Source organism: Peromyscus leucopus, unplaced genomic scaffold, assembly GCF_004664715.2.
Source record: "Peromyscus leucopus breed LL Stock unplaced genomic scaffold, UCI_PerLeu_2.1 scaffold_92, whole genome shotgun sequence".
Classification (NCBI taxonomy): Eukaryota; Metazoa; Chordata; class Mammalia; order Rodentia; family Cricetidae; genus Peromyscus; species Peromyscus leucopus.
Genome location: NW_023505860.1, coordinates 107119 through 134990, shown reverse-complemented (window position 1 = coordinate 134990; position 27872 = coordinate 107119). Strand labels below are relative to the sequence as shown.

Sequence of the window (27872 nt, the reverse complement as noted above, 5' to 3'; positions counted from 1 at the left end):
TTGAATATAAGCACAATCAAAACATAAAACCCTGAAAACCATTTCAATATCAACAGGAAATGGAGCAGACAGGGTATAGTCAAGACACCACTTTCTGCTACATAACATCAGCCCACATCACAAGGGATTACTCCATTTAATTCTCTAAGGAATGTGATAGAGTCCGGCTCTGAGAAAGACTTATCATCAGGAAATAATATAATTATCTCCTGGCCAAAGTGTACCTGCAGAATACACAGGTTTGATGCAATTTAAAATTTAGGTCACTGGTATATCGAGGATATGTTGAAATGGGATGAGTTGGTTTTCTTTTCTTTTCTTTTTTAAAATAGATTCTTTTCTCACATAAAAATACATCCTGATTATAGTTTCTCCTCCTTCTACTCTCCCAAGTTCTCCCCACATCTTCTCCCATCCGATCCACTCCCTTTCTGCCTCTTCCGTCTCTCATTAGTATAGAACAGACTTCTAAGAGAAAACAACGAAACGTAACAAAATAAAATGTAAGATAAAACAAAAATTATTACATTACAGTTGGACAAGACAAAACCAACAGAGGAAAAGAGTCCAAGAGAAGGCACAAGAATCGGAGACCCGCTCATTCACACGCTCAGGAGTCCCATAGAAACACTAACCTGGAAGTCATAATATATACACAGAGGACCTGGTTGGCCCTGTGCAGGCCCTGTGTGTGCTACTTCAGTCTCTGTGAGTCCATATAAGCTTTGCTCAGGCTGATTTAGAGGGCCTTGAGATTCTTACAAATTCTCTAGTATATTCTGACACAGGCTCCTAGAGAAAGCAAGGTCTCTCCCCTCAAAGCAGCCTATGTCTGTCTCCTGCTGTCTTGTCCATTCACACAGTTCCCATCATTTGTTAGAGGCTGAACCAAGAGCTGTGTTTTCTAAGTGTGGCAATGCCTCTCAGCCTCATACAAGTCTTAGTTGGACCTCTGTTAGCATTCACTTTTCCTCCAAATGTGGTATGTATGCCACTGCTTACACAGAGTGATTTTAGATAACTTGGATACATTGTTCATGTTAATAAAAAGAAGTGATTAATATAATAGAAGCAAATCTGTCATTTACTGAATATTCCCTTGTAGTGTCAAGCAAAAAACCAAATATATTAACTTGACTGGTCATAAGACCACTGTGTGCTGGATCTAATTTTCGCCATTGAATAGAATGGAGAGACTAGGAATAAATTAACTTGCTCAAAATCATGTAGTAAAGAAAAAGCCAAAAATTCAAGGACAAGATGTTGAGCAGGGAGCCCCACTTTTCCATTTTGTGGACACAGAATGCACAGGCTGGCTTTGAACTTGAAAGACTGCTTGATGCAGCTTCCTGAATATCTGGGAACCCAGGTATGTATTATAGTGCTCAGATGGACAACTTTTTAACTGAATTGCCTGAGTAAAAATTTAAGGAAGATATGTGTGGATATCAAATACAATCATCTAATGGCTGGGGAAGGATATAGCGCAGTTGGTAGAGCACTTACCTAGTATGGAAAAAGCCCAAGGTCCAATCCCAGCACCACATCAACTGGGTACAGTAGCACCTGTCCGTAATCTTAGCATACAGAAGGTGAAGGTAGGAAGATCAGAAATTCAAGGTCATTCTTGGCTACATAACAAGTGTGAGCCAGCCTGAACTTCACATTCCATCTCAAAAAAAAAAAATGCAAATAAAATAAAGCCATTCAAATTGTATGCAAATATCTGGAAAAGACTTCATGACCAAGATGACACAACAGGCAAAAACTCAGGTCAAGTACAGCTGTCACCCCTCCAGAGAGGAACAGCCCTGACTTTCAACTACCTGTTTCTCATTTTGCTACGAAAATTGTCTTGATCAGGTGGGATCTTCCTAATTTTGCACACAATTTCTATGGAATATAAATAATTCAAATAATCTTAGAAGAAAGGCCTCAATTACTTACAATTTGAGGGGGGAAAAACACTTAAACTTAAGAAAAATCCTGACAGTTGGTCTTCTCCTGAGAAAAGATACTCCTCTTTTAAGAAAGTTTAAGTCTGGCTGGGAATAAAGACCCGTTCTGTCTGACACTTCCCAATTCAAATCTAACATTTATCAAATGATTCATAAGTACTGTATTTTGTAAAAGCGGGCTGGGCATATTAAGCATTCATTATTATAAATTTGTATTTTAAAAACCCAGATCTTTTCAGTAAATATGCAAAGTTTCTCTGACAATTCTCTCTCTTTTTAATAAAGCCACCACTCACTGACATTACCCCCTAATCCTCCTGGCATCTGGGAGTTCAAAGTCTCCCCAATTCAGAATGGGGGAAATGCTACATAATTACATCCCATTGGAGAGTATGTCATAAAGTAATCAAAAATGTTTCGAACCAAAAAAGTACCACCTTGGAGTGACATTTAAACTAAACAAAGCGCTGTTAGCAATTACATTTTCCCAGTAATTTCTTCTTCATGAGATGAGAAGAAAAGTGTGCTGCCATTGCTTCGAGAAAGTATACGTCAGTCAAAACGGCACTAACCAGACACAACTGGCCAACAAGATGTGAAAAACCAAATGCTTTAATGAGGCTATGAAGAACAACAGTTCAATTATTTCATTGGATACATTAATATCAATCATAATATACAGTGCTGTGGACATACAGAAAGGATTGCCGCACCCAACAGCAGGGGCTGTTATTGACGTTACAGTAGCAAGTGTCCGCGAGAGACGGTCATTTGTTGTCGTTGTCAAGAAGTCGGGTTGCTTTTATACTGTTATCAACTTCTCCCCAGTGCATTTTTCAAAAATATTAATAAGTGCATTCCTTTGTGCTTTGTATCTTTCAATGTCCTGTGTATTTCATTTGTTCTTATTGCTTTACTGTTTATAAACAACCAGACTGAACTGTGTTATGATCTGGGTATGACCAGATTGTTGAGTAGTTTTTTGTTGTTGTTGTTTGGCAAAGTTAGAAGGTTTGGTATTTCCATTATGTTACCCAGAGGAAGGTAGATAATTTTGTATTGAGCACTCCAAACGGAGGTACAACCCTGAGTCACAATTCTGCACCCAGGGTGGGGGAGTGGCATGGATCTTTCTTTCCTTAAGAACAGTGAGCAAAAATACTGCCTCTTAGCTTAACCGGTCCCTGAAAGAATCCACATTCTCGCTGGCACAAAAGAAATAAATAAAACCACCCCCACGTGGCAGCCTCCAAATTGCTTGCCCGCTCTCCCAGCGGCTGTGTCTTCTGACGAAGGCGCCAGAAAGCCGCGATGACAAGCCCAGGAGGTTACAAATCAGGGGGGTGCAATATGCCATACTTCTCTCCCACAAAGCTTTCTAGAAAGCTCTGCCTTGGCCATAGTCACTCAGCCGTGGTTAGTCAACCTTGTGAAACCTTGTTCAATTATTTAAAAAAAAAAAAAAACGTCAGAATCAACTAAGAAAAACTAGAATCATAGCATTGCGATCTTCAATTTCTGCATCCAGCCCTCCCCCCCCACACAATATGAAGAGAAAAACAGACAATGCTATGATTGTATTGGTGAACACTATGGTACAATTATCTGTTCATGCACATTTGCATTTCTATTCTAGGAAAAGTCACACACTTAAGGAGGTTGAAAGAATGGGAACTTATTTTCCCCCCCTTAAGTAATAAAGCTACAAGACTGGATAGCATCATCAGTGTTTCCAAGGATTTGCATTACCCAACATGCATGGGAACCGCACATTGACAATTCTCACCAAAGCCATCCATTCATACATCTGACAATCACTCCTCCTGGATCTCTCCATCACCCATCACCAATTCACATTTGACGTTTAAACACTTTAAAAAAAAAAGAAAGAAAAAAAAACCTTCCTGAAAAAGGTTTCTGATGAAAGAATTTGGCACTGTCAGTAAAATATATTTCATATTAAAAATATCTGAAGGGAAATTGGAAGCTCTTAGAATGTCTACAGAGGCACCATGCTACATCTTCTCTCTTCACTCCAGATACCATCTTGAAACTTTCTTACTTTACAGATCAGTCAGTGCTGGTCCAAAAAAGACTGCTGAGATATTTAAGGCACTTCATTCTGAAAGGATATGCTTTATGCCACTCACTATCCAATCATAGGTTGCTACTGAGAAATTCCATTCAGCAGCCTGGCATGTAACACTATATATCATCTGTATAAAACATATAGACTTGATACGTATAACTCTACAGTTATTGCATAGGGCTACGCAAGTAGGTAATGCACAGAAAACTAACTTTACAATGTTGCCTCTTGGTTTAAACATTGTTATCAAGTAATTTGCCAATACAGTATTTCCCTCTTTAAAAAGAATCCAGCCAGTTGACTGAAATAAATCTCAATTTAAATGACCACTGTGGGCACAGTAAATGCTGTGGTTATCAGTCTTCAAGAAAATATAGTTATTTTCATATCCTAGAAATGCATATGTAAGTATTTCTTTCTAGAAAGCCTGGTTTTTAACCTATTAATACTATACCTTAAATGTGTTGAAAAACAGTTTCAAGTGATACTGGAATATACAAAATATTTGCAAAGCTCTCTTTGAACACAAGACTTGCGTAAAAGTAGTCTTTCATGGGTGTACAAAGAATGCCGAGAACTATCAGTGAGTTGTAAAAATATTGAAAACTCACCATTTCAGATGCATATTCTTACAATTAATACAAACATTGAAAAAAATGATGATAATAAAGAATCTATACCATCAAAATGACTAAAACATAATTTAAAAATAAAATAGTAAAGCCAATTAGAAATGTGCCCAGTTCGGCTGTCTTATCAAAAGCAAAAATGAAAAAGAAAAATGAAGCAAACTTCCGGTGCTCCTTGATATTTTTCTCAGAGAGGACATTCATTTTCATTTCAAAATAAAACACATCTTATGAAAAATCGAATCACACTTATTTATGAGGAAAACTGTAACTGCGCCCAATAAAAGCCAGAAAGGTTAGGTCCTATGTTTCATGTCTTGGTCTAATATCTCCCTTCAGTTTGGGTTAGCATAAGTTACATTTTCTAACCAGACAATCCTCATGAAATTGACCGATATATTTGTCTTTATGTAATGTATCTTCCTTTGAGTAGTTTTCAGTACAAAGATGCTGGGAGGCCCTATGTCTTTAAAGTACCAGGGAATCAATGCATTTATGATGTGGAGAGGGCTTGGATGTCTTTTCCACTTTTTTTCATCATCATCATCTTCGTTTTCTTCTTTTGGTTTCTTTACATTCATGTAATTAAACTTTACATGTTAGTTTCCAAGGAGGTCACAGACAGACAAAGCTCACACCAAGTTTAGTTTCCCCTGAATGAAAATGGACAGACACTTCTCTGAAGCAAATGTCCCCTTGCTCAGAAAGCTCACACTTCGAGAAATCAGTTCACAGATACTGCACGCTGATGGTACAATACTTTGGAGGCCTTTGTAGTTGTAAAATAGAATATACAAGTCTGGCTCACAAAAATTCTAAAAATAAAATATATCCTGGGCTACTGATAAAGCATGAAAAATTCATATTAAAGGAAAATTATCAAGAAAACCTCTTCAGGTAAGTTTTGGAGTCTACTGAAGAAGAGAGGAAGCAGTTTGCGCAGAGGCAGCACAGAGCAGGGTGAGCTCGCTAACACGCATGCTCCGTTTCTTCTGCACTCATACTGCTCCTCCGACTGCTCGTTTTGGAAGCTCCTGGGGACACTGACGACAGCAGCGGTCGGTGATGCCAACCGGCGAAGAGGCATCGTCCATCAGGATGTCTTCCAAGTTGGAGCCCATCTTCCTGGGGATGCTATAGGCCGGGCTGCTCTCCGGCATGTGCCAAGGTTGTGTGAAGGTGATGGTACCGTCCGTGAGATCCAGGGTCGTTGTACACGTCAGGTCTGCCTGGTGCTGGACAAGTTCCTGGCTGCAGTTCTCAAGGACCGGCTCTTGCTTGATGATGCGGTTCACCAGATCCGGTGAGCAGAGACCAGTGGATGGGATAAGGGAAAGTCCATGTGCTCTAGCCTGCATCTCAAGCTCCTGCAGAAAGGTCAAAGTCGGACAGTTAAGTAGGCGCATGTGCACGGCCAACTTCCACTGCACTGAAGCTGTGCAGGTGGTGTTATGCGCAGTTGTCCAAATCCATGGAATATGCATTACCGTGAGTGTCCCTACCCAAGGCTTTGGAGGGAAGGAGAAGCCAGCTCTAACAAAGGGGCCACTGTGGTGCCCATGTTGATGATCAGCGGGACCCCATGGTCAGGTGATGTGTTAGAGCTGTCTGGGGTTTGCATTCTATTGTACTGTACGGCTCTGAGACTGCTTTTAATAATTGAAGTCTATTTTCTATTTTTAAAAAATCAGAACCTAGGGACAACTTGTTATAAATTATTAAAGGTTGCTGCTTTTAAATAACAAATTCTGCACTTCCCAAAATAACAGGACAGGTGGCATTTGTTGTATAGAAAAAATCCTTTTAGATGGTATTATGTATTTTATTATGAATTACAAATAGAATCACTCTCTTGCAGATATTAAGGATTAAAACAAAGCTACCCACCCAGGTCAGACTGGCCATAGTCAAAAACAAAACAAAACAAAACAAAAAAAACCCACCTACAGCAAATGCTGGCAAAGGTGTGGGGAGACAGGAATCCTTACACATTGCTGGTGGGGATGTAAACTGACGCAGCTACTGTAGCAGTCAATGTGGAGAACTAAAACAGAACTACCCCATGGCCCGCATCACACCCTGGGGCACGTTCCTGAAGGACTCTAATCAGCACAACATAGATACTTGCGCAGCCATGTTTATTGCTGTGCTGCTTACAATGGCCAAGATGCGGTCAGCCTACGTGAACCGATAAAGAAGATGTGATACACCTACACAATAGAGCTTTATTCGGCTCTGAAGAAACACCGAAATCATTTTCGGGAAAATGAATGCACATGGAGATCACTGAGAGAAATACAATAAGCCAGACTGTGTTTTCTCTCAAGGTAGAATCTGGGTTTCTTAAAGTTTATGTGTATGCATAAGACACGGGTAGAAGGGGCACTCCAGAGGGATAAAGAAGTGCCAGTGGAAGGCACCTGGGTGGGACAAGAGAGGTAATGGATGGTCTATGATTCACATGTATGAAAAACGTTAGAAGGAAACTCATCTTTTTGTAAAAGGCAGATATGTTAATAAAGGGTAAAATGAGAACTAACAGAAATATAATACCGAGTAAAATAGTAAAACAAGGGCATATAAACTGCTTGGGAGATAGCTTAAGATTTCAAGGAAAATGGTGGCACTCTCTCAACAACTACCCAAATCCCAGGTGGTAGCCTGATTTAGCACAAGGGTGTTACACACTTTTCAGTGCCCAGTTTTGGCGTAAGTGTGCCACAAACTTTTCAATCCCCATTTTCAGTGTGAGTGTGCTCCATCATTTTCAGTCCCCAGTTTCAGGCAAGTGTGCTACCCACATTTCAGTCCTCAGTTTCAGCAGTTCCCACTTTCAGGGTGAGCCTGCACATACACACTTCTTGGAGGCCTCATGGCACTTCCACATAGGTTTCTGGAGAGGCTGGAGTGACAAGGACTTCAGGAGCACTGACATGGGATGGAGGCAAGGGTGGCTTACCATCTAACCCAAGGTTTCCATGAATTGGACAATCTCTAGAAACACTATGTATTAGTAACCACTAAAAAAATCAAACAACATGCTTGTTTTTAGTTTTGCATTTCCTTCAAATTGTTACCAAGCTGGTAAGATGTAAGTACTCAACTGTTTGGTGTAACAGAAACAGTAGCTATTTCTTCTGGGTTCTGGTTACTAAGACACCAATGGTGCCATGAAGTAAACACTCTCCATGTTCCATACAAGCCACCAGAGCTTGGTGAAATCTAACCCATCTCACCCTGGCAAAGGGAAACCTTTATTTTTGAATTCAGCGGGAAAGTTCTCATCTATAACATGACTGATCTCTTATAATGAGCTGTGTTTTCTTACAATGGGCTGAACCTTGCTTCTAAATACATACACTTAAGTCCTAACTCTAGTTCCTCAAACTGTGCGAAGATCGGCACACAGGATCTTCGGAGAGGAGGTTAAGATAAAATGAAACCAATCCTGCTAGCACGGTTGATCTCTGACATCCTCCAAAACAGTGAGCAAGCTAATGCCTGCTACTTAACCTCCCCTGCTCAGTGGCCTTCTGCACAGCGGCACTAGCCGACTGACACACTGTGTTAGTCGGTCACTTCTCAGACCTCACTTCAAGACGCCTTCAATCCATGCTCCCCTCTTACATATTCCTAAAGTGAACAGCAGGGACCCCCAATTCTTCTTCCACATGTGAATGCTGTCCTAAATTTGTGACAAAATAAAGTGGAGATGGGAAGTGTGTCCTTTCAATTCATGAGAGAGAGCAAAGGGACTTGGCACATGACATGGCCTCTCAGCTTGGCCCACATGTGTGGGCAAAGCTATGGTTGGTCTGTGTTAAAACTGTCGGATCTGTGAGCTCCTACTCTGGAAGCAGTATGAATGAGGACGCCTGAGTATGGCATCCACATGAGTGTCTGCCTGCTCCTTCAGACCAGCTCTGGAAACAAGCCTCTCTAGGCATCATGCTGAAGCCCTGGCTATCTAAGAAAACAATTCTCCTGATAATAAGGCTCGCTGCTCTTTCTTCCATGAAGATTTCAGCATGCATCACTTGGACTGAAAATGAAGGGAAGGCCCCCAGGCCTTGGCCGAAAACCCAGGCCCTTGAAACTACACCGCCATGAAGAACTGGAGTGCAGCTCGTCTTTTCAAAAAACAAGCAAATAAATTTGCTTGTTACCTCAGGGAGACGCAAACATCATACTGTACTCCTTTGTTGTTTAACTAAAAAGTTTATCAACAGATTAAAACAGTTACTTCAGTTCTAAATGAGGTGTTAAATCTCATGCAGAGCTCTAAGGCTTTGTGGTACTGTAGAGCTTGCCTAATTAATGATTTTCCCTGACAGGCAAAAGTGGTAAAGCCAGCCTCAGGATCAGCAGGAGAAGGCTGAGATGACACTGCCATGGAATTGCCAAGGTCCATATTTCACAACATTCATATTTAATATGAATATGCAAGCTTGGAACCTGAACACAAAACCAAACTGAGCTTCTCTTTGGGAAAACTTACTATATTTTAATAATTTAACAAGGGAGTATCATAAGCTCCCTTTATAAATAGGTACCCAAGCACCAGATACGTAAATACCTGAGGCGGTTTTATAGAAGAGATGTAAAGTTAAAACAAATAACAAATTAGAGGAGGGGAGGCGGGAGAAAGATGTTCAAGTTACATCTAGCCTCTATTTAGCCTTCTGGATTATAAAGGCCAGCCCTAGGGGACTGCTACCTTCTTCCTCCTGGCTCCGTGACTGAGGATCACTGCAGCCACAGCAAATGTGTTATCTTGGGGGAAATGTGAAGTGTTGGGGAGTCCTGGGAAGATGGGTGTTCAATGTTCATGATGCCCACCCTCAAGGAGAATGCAATGCAGATTCATTCACACTGAACACCATCCAGGAGTACTAACGACTGGCTGGGTGAAGCTTGTCTGATACCCAGACAGCACATCGTAACCTTCTTGGCCTTAGGAAGCATACACGTTTCTAATGATGCTTGGGCTTGGGGCCACGGTAAGATGAAAAATCCCCAACAAAACTCACAAACACTGTGGAGACAAGACACTTAGGCTGTAACTCAGAGGACTGCTACAAAAAGCCCTGGACCTGCGTGGGCTCAGCCTTCTGGAAAAGAGACTGCAGGCAACTCGGATTTGACACTCTGCACATGCCCAGGAGCGACTGTGAAAGTGGCATTAGCATTAATTTTGAGTTACCAACAATGTTTTACCAGTAGGTAAATTCACAAATACCAAGACTGTGTCTCCAGCTCCTTCAGGACTCACTACATTCTCCTTCCTCTTGTCCTGAAATCACTTTACATAGCACAGGGCAGATACCTGTACTCTGAGCAGCAGATGCCGGTTAGCGTGTTCCAGCTTCTTCTGCCGGTTTTCAAGGTCCTTTGCACGTTGCTGTTCCCGTTGCAACTTTCGGATGTAGTCCACAGAGGCCTTTAGAATGGTTCCCTTGTTCCACCGCATGTCCCTGTGATGAGGAGGACAATGGACCCTTTTAGGAACTGGGGTTCAAAGAAAATCAGCATTCAATGTCTATCTGGAATAGTAATTGTACATAAGTAATGGCTAGTACTCATTGAGTACTCACCACTGACTGGCCACTGGCCACCCATCTGGTGTGTATCATCTTACTTTCTCCAGATGTATTCCTTTTATAAGGTAGACACATTGTGCAGATGTTGAAACCTGTACAGTACAATTCCATCTAGATCACGTATGTCTCACTAGATGAAATCGGTTATTTAATTCATGTGTGCTGTGTGGTTACCAAATCTTATTTGTAAACTGCCCTCAATAGTTGCATATATCTGAGACCAAAAAGATTTACTCACTGGGACATGATAAGAACAAGTCCTGTGAAATCCCACCACTTGTCCGTGGGTGAAAATGCCACTCTTGGATTTTTGGTTTATTTGTTTTGTTTTCTCAAGACAGGGTTTTTCTGTGTAGCCTTGGCTGTTCTAGAACTTCTCTGTAGACCAGGCTAGCCTCTAACTCACAGAGATCCTTCTGCCTCTGCCTTCTGAGTAATGGGATTAAAGGCATGCACCACCACTGCCTGGCTCACTCTTGAATTTCCACCATAATGATCATGGGCTATCTGTCATCTAACCTTTCTCTGTACCCATTTTTCTCATCTGCAAAATGATGACACTACATGTGTAGGAATAAGCAGCCTTGTTTGTGCATAATTGGAATCAAAGGAGATACTTTGTATGAGCTTGAGAACACTAGTCAATACTGGAACAGGGGCTGTATCAGCACAGTAACTGCACTGCCATGGTTTGATACCCAGTGAGATGCTGCCCTGGAATCCCAATCTCAACAGCTGCCAACAGGTGTGACTTTCAGTTCATCACTGTAGCTCAGTGTACACGTGTAAGAAAATTATCATCATCAGTGAAATGTGGACAAAAGCCACGCTGCTTAGATCTTTGTCAACTCAACATGAGCTAGGCTGTCTGGGAAGAGGAAATATCAACTGAGAAAATGCCTCCATCAGATTGGCCTGCAGACAACAAGTCTGTGGGGGCGTTTCTTGATTAATGACGGATGTGGGAGGGCCCAGACTATTGTGTGACATCTCTATCAAGGTGGTCCTGGGAAATGTAGAAAACAGGTCGAGCAAGTTAAGCAGAGCAAGCCAGTAGGCAGCATTTCCGATATGCCTCTGCTTCAGTTCCTGCTTCCAGATTTCTGCCTTGAGTTCCTTCAGTAATGGACTATGATTGGAACATGAAATCTAAACAAAACCCTTCCTTTCCAAGATGCTTTTGGTCAGTGTTTTACCACAGCAATGAAAAGCCAACTAGGACAAAGTCACCCTAAAAATCTTAAGAGTTCTCCAGAACAAACAATGAAGAATGAACTCTATTTATTATGGAAGTAATCTTTCCAATCTTTCCTTGTAGATAACTTCAACACAGTGATGACAATGAGGATGATAAAATGAAAATCTAGTTGATGTAAATAGAACCATCAACCCATGACCTATAGCTACTAAGAACAGATCAGAAGCATCACATGGAATAGATGAGTGACAGGCCATTAAAACAAGCCACCTAGTAACTGATCCTTACATGGGTTGGCTGAGAAAAAAAAAAAAAAAAACAGGCTTTCTCCAAAGAGGATAGTCACAGCTCCCAGAAGTCCCTAGGGTAGGTCTCCAGTGTCTGAACACCAAAAATGGGCAATCCAGAGGTGTCCCAAGATACCCAGAGTGAACACAGGACCAATTCTCAAGGCTAAAAATCAAAGCATCAAAAGCTGCAGCAGCCAGCAGAAACACAACTGTAATGGATGCTGCCTGATACAGACCACCAAGGTGAAAAGTCAGAGCCGGGCTTTTCAAGTCAAGCCTTTGGCCACTCAGTTCCCAAGAAGCATATCTATCAGTTATCTGGGGTATACTTCCTTATGAGTCTCAATCAATTATGGTTCTTGGCTTAAAAGGATTCAAATATTGGTTTTGGTAATTAAAGGGACGCTTTTCCATGTACAAGTATATATGTTTCCCAAATATATAAAATCAACCAAAGCTTACTTGTTTGAGGGAGGAGTGGGCATGTGCTGGGACACTAATCAAGCAAAGTCTGTCTCTGTTTCAGTTCCAAGCACACTCTAGAAACCTGGTTTCGGAAAACCACTATCCATGTTACAGTCTGTTTATCTGAAGACAGTGTCAACCATGCAAGCTCCCTATCGGCTCAGGCTACAAACATGTAAGCATTCTACCACAATGGAGGAGACATGCAAATCCAGGCTTACACCAGGGCCCCAGAATTTCATAATCTGTTGCTGAAGAGATTTGCACGCTTACAATTCAAAAAGAATATGCTAAAAAATGGAAAGCTGATAAAGAACAGGAAATGGGAATTCAATTTCAACTATCATGCAAGACTGACTATAGGAAATGAAGGTCACAGCCTTTAGGAGGATAAATTTTGTGCTGCACAACTGAGAAGCTGGATGCTTCCAGTTTGAAAATGCCTCTCCTTGAAGCCTGGGAAAGCAAAGTGTTAGAAGACAGAAACTGCGCACATTCATCAAAACCACCTCACAATAGGTAATGGTTTTATTTTATTTTGCTACAAATTCCCCGACAATAATGTGAATCGTGAATTTAATAAGCCTTGCATGAATAATGCTTGATTGCATCTTTACTTTTTATTAGATAGCTAAAAGGTCATATTCAAAGGCTAATTTCGTAGAATGCCTGTGGGGGCCATTAAAATATATACCTCCCCCAGCCCTTTACCTCAAATGGGCCAATTTCTAATGGATAAAAATTGTATATTTGTTGACCAGTGTGCTGACGTGGCAGATAACGGGTAGGAAAGACTTGAAAATTATCTGTTAACTGTTATCTCCCGGAGAGGAGGTGGGGGAAGACCAAAGGCTGAACTACAGATCAGCTGACTTGTAGTTCATAAGAGGATTAACCATTGCTTTTTTTCCCCTAGATTGGTAAAACACACAAAGAATATGCAAGTTTTCATTAAAAAAAAAATTGACCTTTTGTCTTTCCAGTATCTTTGAACATGACATTTCCAGTATCTGCACACCAGTGTCCATTTAGAGATGCTACATAGTGGAGATTCATACACGGCACACACCTTGCCTTAACAGCTACTGGGATCTTGTATGCATGACCATTAAAGATGCCCCCCCCCCCATGCCCCAGGTTCAAAATTTTCTGCTGAGTTTTCAGATTCCCATACGTCCCATTCCTCACCCTGAAAGCTAACTGTCTCAGCTCTGATATCCCTTTGTTACAATTCAGTTCATTTCTCTAGAAATTTTAGTTTGGGGAAATAAACCAAAGGAAATACTTAGAAAAGGAAGCAGAGGCAAGGGGAGAGTTCTTTAATTTCTCTAAGAGAGCATTTTGCAACATAGGAGAAAACGGAAAGGTGTGAAAATATATATGATGCAGATTAACATGCAATTGTACTCACGGATCATTTGACTTGGGAATCAAAGTACCTAGTTCTTTAATGCGGTCATTTATGTTAAATCTTCTTCTTCGTTCAACTTCAAGAAAAAGAGCATGGGAAAGGGTCATTAGTAGCAGTGGCACACGCGCGTTCAGCACATCTCATTAAAGGCATGTGCACTCTGACTGCACCAGTCAGGACAATGTAAACTCGAACCCACTTCCGCTGTGCTTATCTTACTTTGGGGTACTAGAGGTAATGAACTTTAAGAGGAAACGAGCTGCCTTCAGAGTGCGCTCATTTATAAAGCTCTTAGATAGGCAATTTCCCACTCAACTCTGTATAACCTGAACATCTGGGCTGCATCCTCAGCCACACGTCAAAATTGGACAGATCTGCACTGTGCTTGTTTAACTAAAGAGAAAGCAAATTTTTACTGCCAAAATGTGCGCAGATCTGTAATGACACAATTAAAAATACAGCAACACCAATTTACCATAAGTGGGCAGCACACACCTGCTCTTACACACAGCAGCAGACTTACTTTTAATGGTGAAATTTGAATTTTACATAATTTTTACTGATCACAAGATATCACTCTGATTTTGGTTTCTTTTAGCATTTAAAATAGCAAAATGTGCCGGGCGGTGGTGGCACACGCCTTTAATCCCAGCACTCGGGAGGCAGAGGCAGGCAGATCTCTGTGAGTTCGAGGCCAGCCTGGCTACCAAGTGAGTTCCAGGAAAGGCGCAAAGCTACACAGAGAAACCCTGTCTCGAAAAACCAAAAAAAAAAAAAAAAAAAAAAAAATAGCAAAATGTTTTTTTTGCTCATGAGATATACAAAAACTCCCGACAAAAATAAATACACAAGTTACATTATGTAATTTTAGACTCCTTAGTGGCTATGTTAAACTAGTTAAAAAAAATTAATTAACTTTAATATTTCATTAAATCCCTCTATAAACCATTATCATTTTGGCAGGTAATAAATACTAAAAAATTAAATTAGAAGGTGCTCATTCTTTTCTTCACATTAAGCTTTCGAAATTAAAATATTTTACACTTCAGCCAAATATTTTGTGTGATGCCGGGGATCAATCGCAGGGCCTTGTACGTGCTGGAATAGTGTTTTACCAACCCAGCTCCAAGGCCAATGCAGCCCAATTTGAACTAACCATAATTCAGATGCTCAGGCATTAAATAGCAAGTAACCACCATACTGGACAACACGCATCATTTAGCTACGCTGTGCATCCCGAGAGTATCCCCATCCTGCAATCTGCGTGCACCAGGACCATCACTCTCAAGGGACAAGGACCTTGTAAGATAATAAATGTTTTTAATTTTACCTAATCTAGCAAATAAATCCCAAATAAGTTTTAAGCAGAGGAGGGATTCTGCAAAATCCTGAGTGAGGCCATGTCAACCCTTAACCCCAGCCCACCCATCACTTCCCATTTTATCCAAGGCAAAGTCAAGTCCTTGAGGTATCCCACAGGGATCCGGCGGGCCCTGCCCTGCTGAGAGCGCGTTTTGCTCCTCGTCCAGTGTGACAGCATCTTCCTTGGCCACTCGTCTGTGTTCTTTCTGCTGTGTCCCCACTGACTCTGCTACTGGCACATCCAAGCCAGACACGCATTAGCCACACTCACGTGTTAATCCCTTTGCCTAGAACACTCTTTCTCCAGATCCCTAAAGAGCCATTTCCTCCTGTAAGTAGCAACTCAAATTTACCCATATGAGTTCCGAGGTTAGCCTATTCAAAATGACCCACTCTCCCATGGCTATGATGATACTGTATTTACTGGGCTCTGTTTCATCTTCTCAGGGAACTCTGAATCCAGTACTTCTTATTCACCTATTAATTTTCACTGTTGCATTCCAAGTACCCACACGAGCCTGGCACGTAAGCATAACAAAAGCATCTTCACAGTAGGGTCACACTAAAACATTCTATACCTGCCTTTTTTCACTGCCCTGCACACCTCTGGGCTCTTCCATGTCAACATTCGGAGATGCCACATTTACCTTTCATGTAGGAGTTTCCTCTTCAGCTATTTATTATAATAGTGATATAACTTTATAAAACTCCTTTAAAAAACACCCTACAGCGTATTCAGGTAAAGGTTAAAGAAACCCTTAATATTCCTCGGCATCTGCATGCCTGGCACAACTATCACAGCCAGGCTGTTTTCTAGATCTTGTCCTCTGTTCCCACACATCCAATAGGCGCAGCCCTCCTGTGTGCTTCCTTTCATAATGGGGTGTGATATCAATCGCTAGCCTTCTAGCTCCTCTCAGTAATTAGTATGTGGCACCTGACATCTGACCTGAATGTGCCTACTGGTAGGAACCTGTTTGTCCAATTCACTCCTATAGAAAAGTTCCTTGTATCAAACTGGCACTCAATAACTTGAAATGGCTGAAAGAATGACTGAATACATTAAGGCATTCATTTGCACATTTCAGCAAGTATTTTCATAAGCTAAGTCCTAGAAAGAGAGGGCTGAGTCAAGGTCAACAGGACCCTGAGCATTAATTCCCGGGAGTTAGACAAGACTTCAAAATTGTTTTACAGCTCTCCAACTTAGAGCTGATCCCATTTGCAATTTACTGACAACCTGGAACAAGAAGGCCCTGGTGAGGACTCGAACACAAATACCATTTTTGACAGGATCCAACTTCATTCCCTAGGTCTCAGTTATGGGTCCTTCAGATACCACATCACTATTTTATTTCTAGGGGGTTTTAAGCAAAGGATTGTCTTTGAGTAAAATTATGTGGAATCTGGGTAAATTTTTAAGCTGTAAGCTCAGCTCTTCAGTTTAAAAATGACAAAACCTTCTCAAACTGAACTCAAAAAATGAGGAAAGCAGGAGTGATGTGAGTAGGTACACAGGGCATGGGGCTTCACCAGGGCATTTCTCAGGACTCAGAACAGAGAAGGAAACCCTGTGTGCACAGGAGGTCCACATACCATGTTCCCAGGACAACGGATTTGAGGAAGTTAGCAACAATACAAAAACACAATGGGGATGGCTGAGAACCGACTCCTAATGTAGAATAAATACTATGTGGCAGTATTGAAGAAATTAACGTCAAGCTCTTAGCCCAGACTGTTCAACTAAAAATAAATAGATAAACAGCAAGCAGCAGCAAAATATAGACACTCTGCCATGACGTATTAAAACATGCTACGCCATGCTTTTCATTCTCTGTGTGTGCCCCTGACCTCACAGGGAAAAGTTGGGGAAAACAATGTCTAAATGAAAACAAGCAATACTTATATCTGGTGATTAGAGCACAGTGCTGCTCCTCTCTTTTCTTTTTTCTTCTAAATCAAAAGCAAGGTTCCTATATATGACTCATGTTCTCAAAAATCAATTTAGGCAAAAAAGTAAATGGAGAATCCCCATGCTACTTCCCACTCAATCTTTATTTTCACTGTATGGTCTCTGTTAACTGTGTAGCGTAGACATAGTTTTCCAGGAAAAGGCTTCAAGATTTAATGAAGAGTAAACCCGATGCATAAAAATATTCTACTGTTACACAATATTTGGAGAAAAAGATAAACATCATAAATTTGGGGACTATTCATCCACTATTCCTGTCACATGTGTTTCTTTCCTTTTCTTTTGTCTTCTGTTTTTAACTTTGAAATCTCATTGGAAAAAGTGATCTCCAAATCTGCTTTTGCTAATAAGTTTCAGTGTGAGCAGTACTTATAATTGGGTATGTAGAGATCAAGACTCACTTTATAAACACACACACATCTACACACACACATACACACACACCTACTACCACAAATATATGTAGAAATTCTTCAAAAATAGAAAAACTATGTGAGTGTGTGTGTGAATACACACATACATACATAAATATATGTTTGATATGAAATAAAAATCTCACTGAAATACTCTCAATGCACCTTTAACAACTGCAGAAATTAACTCTCCTCTGAAATTAATGGAAGCAACTTTTTGATACATGAAGTACACGGACTTTAAGGTCAAATGCCACGGACGTAAACAAAGCAAACTTACTCAAGTTATGATTGTCCTTTTTTTGCCTCTCTTTAGCCAATGCTCTTGCTTCAGACTCTGTGGGGAAAATACACGCTGTGCACGTGAATGAAGTCATTAGAATCTGGAACTGTTTGAGGGACAATGTCAATCATAAAGCATCTCTTCTGAACATTTGAAGCTTATCTTGTTGAACTCTAATGAAAACAACACTTTTCAAATGATAACTTCTACTTCCTCTAATGCTACATATATCAAGTCTCTGCAAAGCTCAGTTTGTTTCTACAACCAGATGAAGTAAGTGAACAGCAAGCCATAGAAACCAAGTCAACATTTTAGTACTAAAAAGAATAAAAGCGATAGAAACTATTTGATGTCATATCATTTTTAAGATTTACTTATTTTAATTTTATGTGCCCAAGTGTTTGCCTGTGTAGATCATGTGTGTGCAATGCCCAAGGAAGCCAGTAGAGAGCATCAGGTCCTCTGAGACTTGAATAACAAATGGTTGTGAGCCACCAGGTGGGTGCTCTTAAACAGGGAGCCATCTCTCCAGCCCTTGAGAGCATATTCTAGAATTTGGAATTGTTTTCAGGACAAGTAACTTTTCAGTACTTTTACGACTTTGTAACACAATGACATAAAAACTGAGGCAATGTTTCTGAATCTGTTCTCTGTGGCTTCTGACTAGATCATGAGAATGACGTGAGGCCAGGTTCTATCGGAATCTACTAGAACAGAATCATGTCATGATACTTAAGAGTACTATATATGTTCTACTTGTTTATCTATGGAAACGTAAGTCAGGAAGGATGGATGCATTTGGTGACAACTACATTTAAAAAGTTGTATTTGAATAGCAACTTATGTGATATCTTGGTGTCAAGGGTTTTTTTTGTTGTTTTTTTTTTGTTTTTGTTTTTGTTTTTTGCCTTGCAAGGAACAAATAAAACTATCAAATTGTGCCGTTTATTGATTCCAAGACTTACTATACCAAGTTAGTTTTCTTTCAAAAGTGACATTTGAAATAGTATGCTAAAGATGTAGCACTTTACCACAAAATAGCAAGACTTAGAGCTTCTGAGGCAAATTTATTCACCACATTATACTGCATGTATACAGCAAAAATGTAAACACCCATGTCACCCTGCATCACAACAGAGTCCAACAGAGGCTGCACAGAATGTAGATTAATTAATGTTACATCACTTAATTATATTACAGCCTTCTTGGTCTATGCAAAGCCACTCTGTGAAGTTCATTCCACAATAAGTCACCCTGTGACCTGTTTTCCAACACAGTCTCGGTCATCATGAAACTCCTAATTGCATATGCATGTACACATATGTATGTAGACAGAATTAAAATTAGAATCTCCTAAATTCAGATCCAAATCTCTCTCTTTTTCTCACATAGAAGGATAAAAAGGTTTTACTTCCAAGGCTCCTTAACGAATTTTTTTTTTAATGGTTTTGCTCTCGGAAAAGTTTTTTTATTAATAAATTACCTTTAAACCCCAATGAATACTTTCTTTAAAAATGTTTTTCTTATGTTAAAATTTTCTGAAACAGCATTTGTAGTAATGCCTTTGGACAGGATAAGAATCTTTACAAAAAATCCATACGCCATATTCTCACCCACCCCCAATTCTGCAAGAGGCAAAGAACTAAATAATAAAAAGGGATTTGGGGCAAGGACCATAAAATTCACCATGGTAGAATGCCAGTTCTAATACAGTTTCTGTCATGTTTTATTGGTCAAATGCCTTCCCTAAAGCATCAAACAAAAGTGGCAAAAATAGGTAATTTCACACTTGCCTCAAGAGCAAACATTCTGATGGCTCCATTTTATGATTTATTTCTCCATCTATAATAAATCTCTTGCACATGATACAGTAAAAAGAGCGGGAGGCATCTAAAGATGTGAGAAATAAATTCTTCACTAGATTCCAAATGTGGCTTGAATGGAAAATTCAAAACAGGGTCCTCCAACTCACATCTTCAGGGGCTTGGCAAGCAAAATATACAGTGGGTAGGGGAGAGGCACTTTATGGGGTAGTACTGACTATCACCCCCAACCCAAAGGGCATGGCAGTCATGGACAAATGCACTCAGCAACACTGGAAACTGGCATTCTAACATCTCAATACTGCATGTTAAATCACTGCACAACTCAGGGACCACACACCGGGCCAGGAAACATTGCTGTTACATTGATAATGCTGTCCAATGAGGCACAGAGGGGAGTATCATGGTAAGAAGCATACATGCTAGGTACATACTGTGAGCTCCCTTTTTATGGGGAGGTTGGCTGGACAAGAGTTGCTGAATGGTCCCGGGGGTGGCAGGCCTTGGTTGCTGTACAGGTCAATCAAGTTTCCAGAGACAGGTAACTAGACACAGACAGAAAAACAAAAAAGCAATGAGCTGATGAATTTTTCCAATAAAACTCATGCCTATTCCAGGCTTTGTGTAAAGGACACTCTTTGCTATAAAGTGCTGTGTCTTAAAAACAGGAAAGTATGCACATTGACGCAGAATTATACAATCTGTATATAGGGAGAAGAAGGATGGCCTCGCACTGACTGTTGTCTAGTGGGCGCATTCTAAGCATAGAGGCAAGTGTTACCTGCTACCAAAAAGCGGCAGATGTCACATCGGCACCGCTATTCCTGTGAAAAAGGATTCCCGTGCGACTTCATCAAAGCACGATTTCTTCCTCCCATCTTTCACATCTCTCTACTTTTCACTCTTTCTTTTATAAAGAAAAGCAACTGGCAAATGCTTCCTTTTTGTAAAGTGATGTCCTTATGGCAAAAGAAAGAGCTGGCTTCCTTGAGGTTGAAATTATTCAAAGAACCACAAGAGGGAGCCCAAAGACTTTAATAACGAATTTACATTGCTAAGAAAAGTTTAGCCATACTAGCTTAGAAAAGGTGTACCCATGCCAGCTTAACTATGAGTGGTATTGTCTCCTCAGGTTCTCCTGGGATGCTGCAAAGTAGTAAATTCATTTTCATTTTTTGTTGACAATGATGTCCCAGTTGGACAGGGATGTCCTCAAGCTAGTTGAAGACTATGTTTTCTTATGCCCTGGAAAACTTCCTACACATTAGCTGTGCCTTATTCCTCCTGTCACAAACCCTTAGCATTTCCAGATGATTTCAAAGGATTCCTTGATAACTGCATCGGCAACACTTGGCCAATTAGCCTCTCCCTTACCTGATCATATGCTCTCTGCTATACGTTAGACAAGGAATTTCAGAAACGGTCTAAGTGTAATTAAAACATGGAGCGACCCATTATACAGGATGAACTGCCTTTACTTGAGAAGCTTGAAAAGAAGTTAGTTTTTTTTTAACCTTTTTATGATTTTATAATGTTTAAGTGCACACTTATCTTGGGTACAACATCCAGAGACAAACACAGATTTTATTTATGTTTCATTTATATCTTATACATGTATACCAATTTTTTAGTTCCACAGCTTTCTTTACTGTGACCTATCTCATCCACTCAGGTTTTGAGTGGATGATTGACACTAAAAAAGTTTTGGATTAGGGGGCCAGTGAATTGCCTGAATGGGTGAAGATGCTTGCCCAGCCTGACAACCTAAGTTCAATCCCTGGAAGCACACGACGAAGAAGAGAGAACTGACCTCTGACCTCCACACGTGTGCTCTAGTCACACCCACCAACATACACTACATAAAATATATGGATGATGGATGGATGGATGGATGGATGGATGATGGATGGCGGACGGATGGACGATGGATGGAAAACCAAATTTTTAAAAAGTGTTTTGGATCTGAGGGTTGGGAGATGGCTCAGTGGAGAAAATGTTTGCCGTTCAAGCATAAAGACCCGAGTTTGCAGTCCCAACACCCACATAGAATCTAGGCACATGTCTTTTACCCGGTGCTGAAGTGGGAATGGAAAGAGAAGACTGCCCGAAGCTTGCCAGCAGCCAGCCAGTCTAGAACCGCAATGTCTCAAAAAACTAAGGTAGGGTAGCTAAGGAAGGCTTCCGATGTTGGCCGCTGGCCTCTGTACAGGCCTGAGCTAAAGCCCCGGCTAAAGAGATGGGGCTGGGGGGCGCTGTACATAAAACAAGCTGATAGGTGTGTCAGTGAGGCTGTGCGGCCGGCCGGCAGGACGGGCAGGGCAGGCAGGTGGGCAGGCCTTGAAGGCAGCACTTACAGATCTGCATAAACATAAAATACACACCCACACCCTGCACACGTGCCAATGAACAGCATCATGCTAATTTAAAATGTCCTTTGGCCACATTTCAAGGCCCTCCAGCCAAGGCTCTGATAAAAGGTGACTCTGATTATTAGCAGTCATAGCTCCGAGTGGTTCTATTGAGAAACAGGTCACCTCAGGGTCAGCTACGCTCTTTGTGTGTTTGGTTTTGTTCTTGTCCAACTTACCACAAAGTGGGAGGCATTAGCATGTTTGCAGAGAGCACTGTAAAGGGCCAGAAAGATGAAACTGACAAAGCTACTAGAAACTGAAGGCTAAAATCATCTCCCAAGTCCAAACGGTGTTTTTTTTTTTTGGGGGGGGGGGGTTAACATCTGAACATTAATAAACCAAGTCAAGTTTTGAGGGACTTATGCCTGAGCATTAATGAACCGAGAACACAATTAAAAGATTAGAAACAATGAGATGAAAGATTCATCCAGTGGCTCTAGAAATAGAAACCGTGTGTGCTTTATGTCCTCACACGCAAAGTGGATACAAACATGCACTGAGGTGATGACGATCATGAGTTAGGAACAAAGGAAAGACAGGTGTTAGGTAAAGCTAGTTCAAAAACAGGCATGGGGGCGCATATCTGTGATCCAGCCTTTGAGAAGTTAAGGAGGGAGGATCAGGAGTTCAAGGCTAGCAGGGGCCACATGAGATCCTGATTAAAAAAAAAAAACAAAACCAAATAAACTAACTGAAAGCAAGCCTCTAGGCCATCAAAGATTGTTCATTGAAGAAAAGGGGAAAGGAAGAGAGAGAAAAGAGGAAGGAAGGGGAAGGAAGGAATGAACGGGAAGAGAGAAGAGAAAAAACACAGGAATGGAGAGGAGGGGAAGAAAAAAGAGGTGAGGTGGCTGGAGAGATGGCTTACTGGTTAAGAGCACTGACTGCTCTTCAGAGGACCTGGGTTCAATTCCCAGCACCCACATGGCAGCTCACAACTGTCTCTGACTCAGTTCCAGGGGACCCTCACACAAACATACACACAGGCAAAACACCAATGCACATAAAATAAAAAAAATCAAATTTGAAAAAAAAAAAGAAGAGGAAAAAGAAAAAAAAACAAAAAACAAATTCTGTAGTTCGCTTTCTGGGGTAGAAAGATCCCCTCCTAAACACAGTTAAGTCAAAACTGGGTCAAAATAACAGTCCTGGACTAAGAGAGGAAGAGACGAATGTTTATTTGGCTGGTCGCATCTTTCCTGGGCTTTTCTACCCAGAGCGTTCACCTGCTGGACAAGATTTCACTTCCACACACGAGGGAAGTGTGGCCCCAGAGAGCCATGCTCTGACCAGTGCAGGTGAGGACAAGGTGAGGCTGCTGTTGCCTTTGCTTCTGCCCTGGTCTGAATGGAGCGCACTGTCACCTCTCACCACCAAAAGGAATATTTCCCAAGTAAGTGATCGCTGTCAAATGTTACTGTTTTTCTCTGTGGATGGGCCCCATCTCTATCTCTGAATATCAATCGTGCAGTTAAGACATGAAAACAGACTTTTATTCTTTGTTTGTGAGAGCACAAGAAGGCCTTGTGCCCTTGGAACAGTTATTTCTAGACCTCAGTTCCCTTAGGATAGCTCCCTCTCTAAGCGTTCCTTCCACTTTTTTAAAGAAGTAGTTAACTTAAAACAAGGCATCTCAAAGAATCAAATGAGCAGGAAAAAAATGCCCATACTGCTAATCATTCACATTAACCTTAACTCTGGTGGGAAAAAGTTCAAATGGAGTAGGTTGCAGTTGCTTAGTTATTCGACTTGGACAACTGAACCCAAGAGGATGAAGAACCAGTGGTGGCCCCCACTGTGCCTGGGAGCCTATTTGTGTTAGGCTACTTCTTGTGGATGAAATTTTAAAGTTCTCACATCAATGCAAAAATCCCAATCAGTACAACATTTTACAGACAAGGAAACTGAGGCAGAGAAGTCAAATGCCTCACTCAACAGTGTATGTAACCCAACCCAAGGGCTCGGGTTACAGCTCAGTGTAGGATAACTTGTACAGCATGCATGAGGTCTGGGTTTGACACCCAGCACGGCAAAAAAATAAAAGCCAGCCTACATTCAGAGTCTGTTTCTAACATCTCCATAAGGCAGTCTTTCTCCTTGCAGAGAGTTATGTCAGGGCAAGACACTCTCGTGGTGACACTGTGCCTGTTCTAGCCTATGACACAGATGAGAAGTGAATATGGCAATATGGCCCCTGAATCCTGAGGGCAGCTTCAGGACACTATCCCCTGGCTGGGAATGAGTTCACCACTTCCTGTGGAAGATTGCTCTCTGGTCACTTTACTCCTCAACTGTCCAGCTCCACTTACAGAGAGGCATGGTTACCCCTTCCAGGTCATGAGCTCAAGGATAGAAACCTTCCCTTTGCAGTTCCTATACCTTGCCCAGGATGCATTATTGTTGAACTGAGACTTGAACCTAGGGCCTTATACATCCTAGGCAAGTGTTCTACCACTAGCTATGGCCAGGTCCCCTGGATACATGTAGATAGATGCTCTGTCAACTTTGGGAAAAGTTCTCAGGAACAAGACTCAGTGTCTGCTGTGGAATAATCCTTCTGTACACTGTGAATATGTATTTCTCTCATTGGTTAATAAAGAAGCTGATTGGCCTATAGCAAGGCAGGATAAAGTTAGGCAGGACAACCAAACTGAGGATGCTGAGATGAAGAAGGGTGGAGTAAGAGAGTTGTAGGCAGATGCAAAGAGAACAAGATGGGCACACAGTGCCGAGAAAGGGTACCAAGCCACGTGGCAAAGCATTGATAAGAAATATGGGTTAATTTAAGTGTAGGAGTTAGCTAGTAACACGCCTGAGCTATCGACCAAGCATTTGTAATTAATATTGAGTCTCTGTGTCTGTTATTTGGGAGCAGGTGGATGGGATGGGAAAATTCCGCCTACAAGTGTCAATGTAGATAGAGACGGCACTGCATGTGTTCTATTCTATAGAAGTGGGTAGAGTCATAATTAACTGCCTTTAGAAGAACTGCCAAGTACAGTTTAGCTGGAAGCAAGCTGGGACCAGTGCTAATGTGCAATTCACTGTGAGGCACACCATGATTATTAAGTAAAGTTTTTCTAACAAGGAGTTTGGCACATTGTTGAGCCTTAAGGAATATCAGCTGACCAAACCAACACTATCAAAAGTATTTGATCTTGCAAGTAACAAATTACAAGGAATAATTTAGACAATGGAGTTGAAAGCAGCTTCTATTTCCAAAGCTAAATGCTAATTATACATTATCAGGTAAGAAGGCAAATGAGTTAGGGATAATGAATAGCTCCCCCTTTCTTCCAGATGTGGAAACAAAGGACTGTAGGAAAGCAGGCAAGCTCACAGAGTAAGAGCACACTTTGGATTTGAACTTGGATTTCTCCAGTTCCCAACCACTGTGGTTATCTGCTGCCTTCAAGAGCTGGTACATACCCTTTATTTGAGGTGTCCAAGAAGCAGGGTTTCCGACATCTTGTATGAATTTGAATAATACGCACGAGGAAGTTGGTGTACTGAGTATTGGTTTGGATCCAATGACTTCAAAGGTTCCCATCATTGCCAAAATTATTTAAAAATTGATGATATTATGAAATAAGTCATTTCACAGCCCTTTTGAGTGTGCCCAGGTATGTATTTATCTACCTGGAAAAATGGCCAATTCCTCAGCAAAATCCTTTTGAGATGACCATGCCATTGAAGCTCCACTGTGAATATGCCCACGTCTTTGGATCTATTGTAAATTCCCTAGTGGAAGCTCCATGTAGTGTCTTGTTCATGTTTATCCTAGGATTCTGGCTACTGACAAAGTGTGCATCTAATTGGACCTAAGAGCTCGAGAGGCAAGGGTTCCAGGGCAGTCAAAGGACCTAGGGGAGCTTGGCGCAGGCGCCTTGACCAGAATTGAAGATCTTCAAAAATCACTGAGTGAGGGGCTGGAGAGTTGGCACAGTGGATGAAACACCTGCCACCTACACATAACTATGGGAGTTCCTACAACCCACGTGAAAAGCCATGTGTGTGGCGATCAAGCTTGAAATCCAGCAGCTGTTCAGGGGGCTGAGAGGAAGGATCTCGAGGGCAAGCTGGCTGGCAAGTCCAATCAAATCAGTGAGCTCCAGGTTCAGTGAGAAAACCTTGCCTCAGCAAATGAAGAAGTGAGAAACTGAGGGAGACACTCAGTGCCAACCTCGGCCTCCGTGTGTGCACACAAACCACATGTGGGTGTACCAGGGCACACATGAACACACACATAGCCACACACTTCACACATGCAAAAATAATTACAAAACTGAGTTTGATGTGGGTTGGAAAGAGACACTGGATATTTCAGGAGAAGTTTTGAGATGGCAGGGGACATTCTCATTTCACAGGGAACTCAAAGCCTCAAAGCCAACTTGGACAAGATCAAAAAGAAATTGCTACGTAGGCCGGGCAGTGGTGGTGCACGCCTTTAATCCCAGCACTCGGGAGGCAGAGGCAGGCGGATCTCTGTGAGTTTGAGGCCAGCCTGGCTACCAAGTGAGTTCCCAGAAAGGCGCAAAGCTACACAGAGAAACCCTGTCTCGAAAAACCAAAAAAAAAAAAAAAAAAAAAAAAAAAAATTGCTCCGCTACTAAAAAACAAAAGAAAACTCAGCTAACTGAATTTTTGTGTTGCTAACTAAACAGGGGCTATCTTGTGCCTGCCTGAGAGCATTTACTAATAATAGAAGTTAGCATCTTTTGAAACAATGTTTACTGTGTTCAAAAATTCACACAGTGCAAAAGTCACCATTTTTTGAGCATTCAGTCTCTGTTACATATATTCATATACTCCTTGAAATGGTAGTTTCCTCTTGAAAATCAGACTCCAGACCCACTCAATTACTGCATATACACCTGTGTATACATGTGACCCATGCAAATAAACACATGCATGCGTGTACCCAGGGAGAGAGAGAGCTAGAGAGAGAACACCTGGGGATATGGATCAGTGGCAGATCCCTGGGACTGCAATTGTGAGACCTACGTTCAGCTCTCAGCACTGAAATAGAGAAACAAAGAGAACTTGCACTCCTGGACCCAGAGCTTAATCAAAGTGCTCCTGATAATCTTGAGCAAGCTTCTTAACTTCTGAAGTCAAAATTCCCTACTTGTAAATATTTTCCCATTTTTATTACTACTAAAGTTCTCAGAGAGTCTGTGTGAAAATAAACTGAGTTGGGGAAAAGGAAATGGACAGAGAACAACCTTAAGATTTTCTCGGAAAACAAAACAAAAAGACCATCAATACCGTATTTGCCATTTGCAAGGCTGGATCCATCAAGCCCAAGATTTCTTCATTATAACTTGATTCCAGGCTGATGATATCATCAATTACATCATCCATCTGTAGAGAAAAAGAGCCACAGAAGAGAGACAGGAATGAGAAACAGGTGCAGGCCAACCCCAGAAGGACTTTTTTGGTAATTTCTTACCTAAAGCAACAGTGATCCTTAGTTAGTCTAAGAAGTAATTGTTTTTTAGCCCACCAAAATCAAAATATTACTGAAACCCACTGACACAAGTGGGTGACAGAAACTTCACTGAGAGCTAACGTTTCAGCCATTACTAGGCATCAAGAGCTGAGCTTGGACATTTCCTTGCAGTATATTACTTACTCGGATAACCACCCTGAGGGGTAGGGGGCTCTAACAGGGCAGCTGCTGTCCAGGTGAGATAATAAGCAGCAGGCTGATTAGAGTCCCACTGCAAGCAGAGCCAGGGTGTGATTTAACCTAAGTGTCCAGCACTGTGTTGGACTGCTTGCCCTTTACATGGAAAGATGAGCCAGGAAACCCCCCTTTCACGAAAGCCACCACTTCCCTCTTCCCCTCCCACAGCCTCCTAGGAGAAGGCAAATACAACAGGTCCTCAGCCCCTGAGTTCCACAGGGGCCCCCTGGCCACTGGCTGGCCCTGCGAGGACTGTAGGGTGACTTGTAAAGCAAGCAC

The 27872-nt window shown here is 41.4% G+C and overlaps 1 protein-coding gene across 1 annotated transcript in view; it reads right to left on the bottom strand.

The window, feature by feature from the left end:
• Window positions 1–5330: 5330 nt before the first annotated feature.
• Window positions 5331–27872, bottom strand: part of LOC114681846 (microphthalmia-associated transcription factor-like) — an 81488-nt gene continuing 58946 nt past the window's right edge. The window contains 8 exon segments of the mRNA XM_037202023.1: window positions 5331–5737; window positions 5740–6043; window positions 10003–10150; window positions 13641–13716; window positions 17668–17724; window position 18924; window positions 19928–20038; window positions 27173–27268. Of these exon segments, the coding sequence (XP_037057918.1) occupies window positions 5646–5737; window positions 5740–6043; window positions 10003–10150; window positions 13641–13716; window positions 17668–17724; window position 18924; window positions 19928–20038; window positions 27173–27268 (885 nt within the window). The 3' untranslated portion in view covers window positions 5331–5645.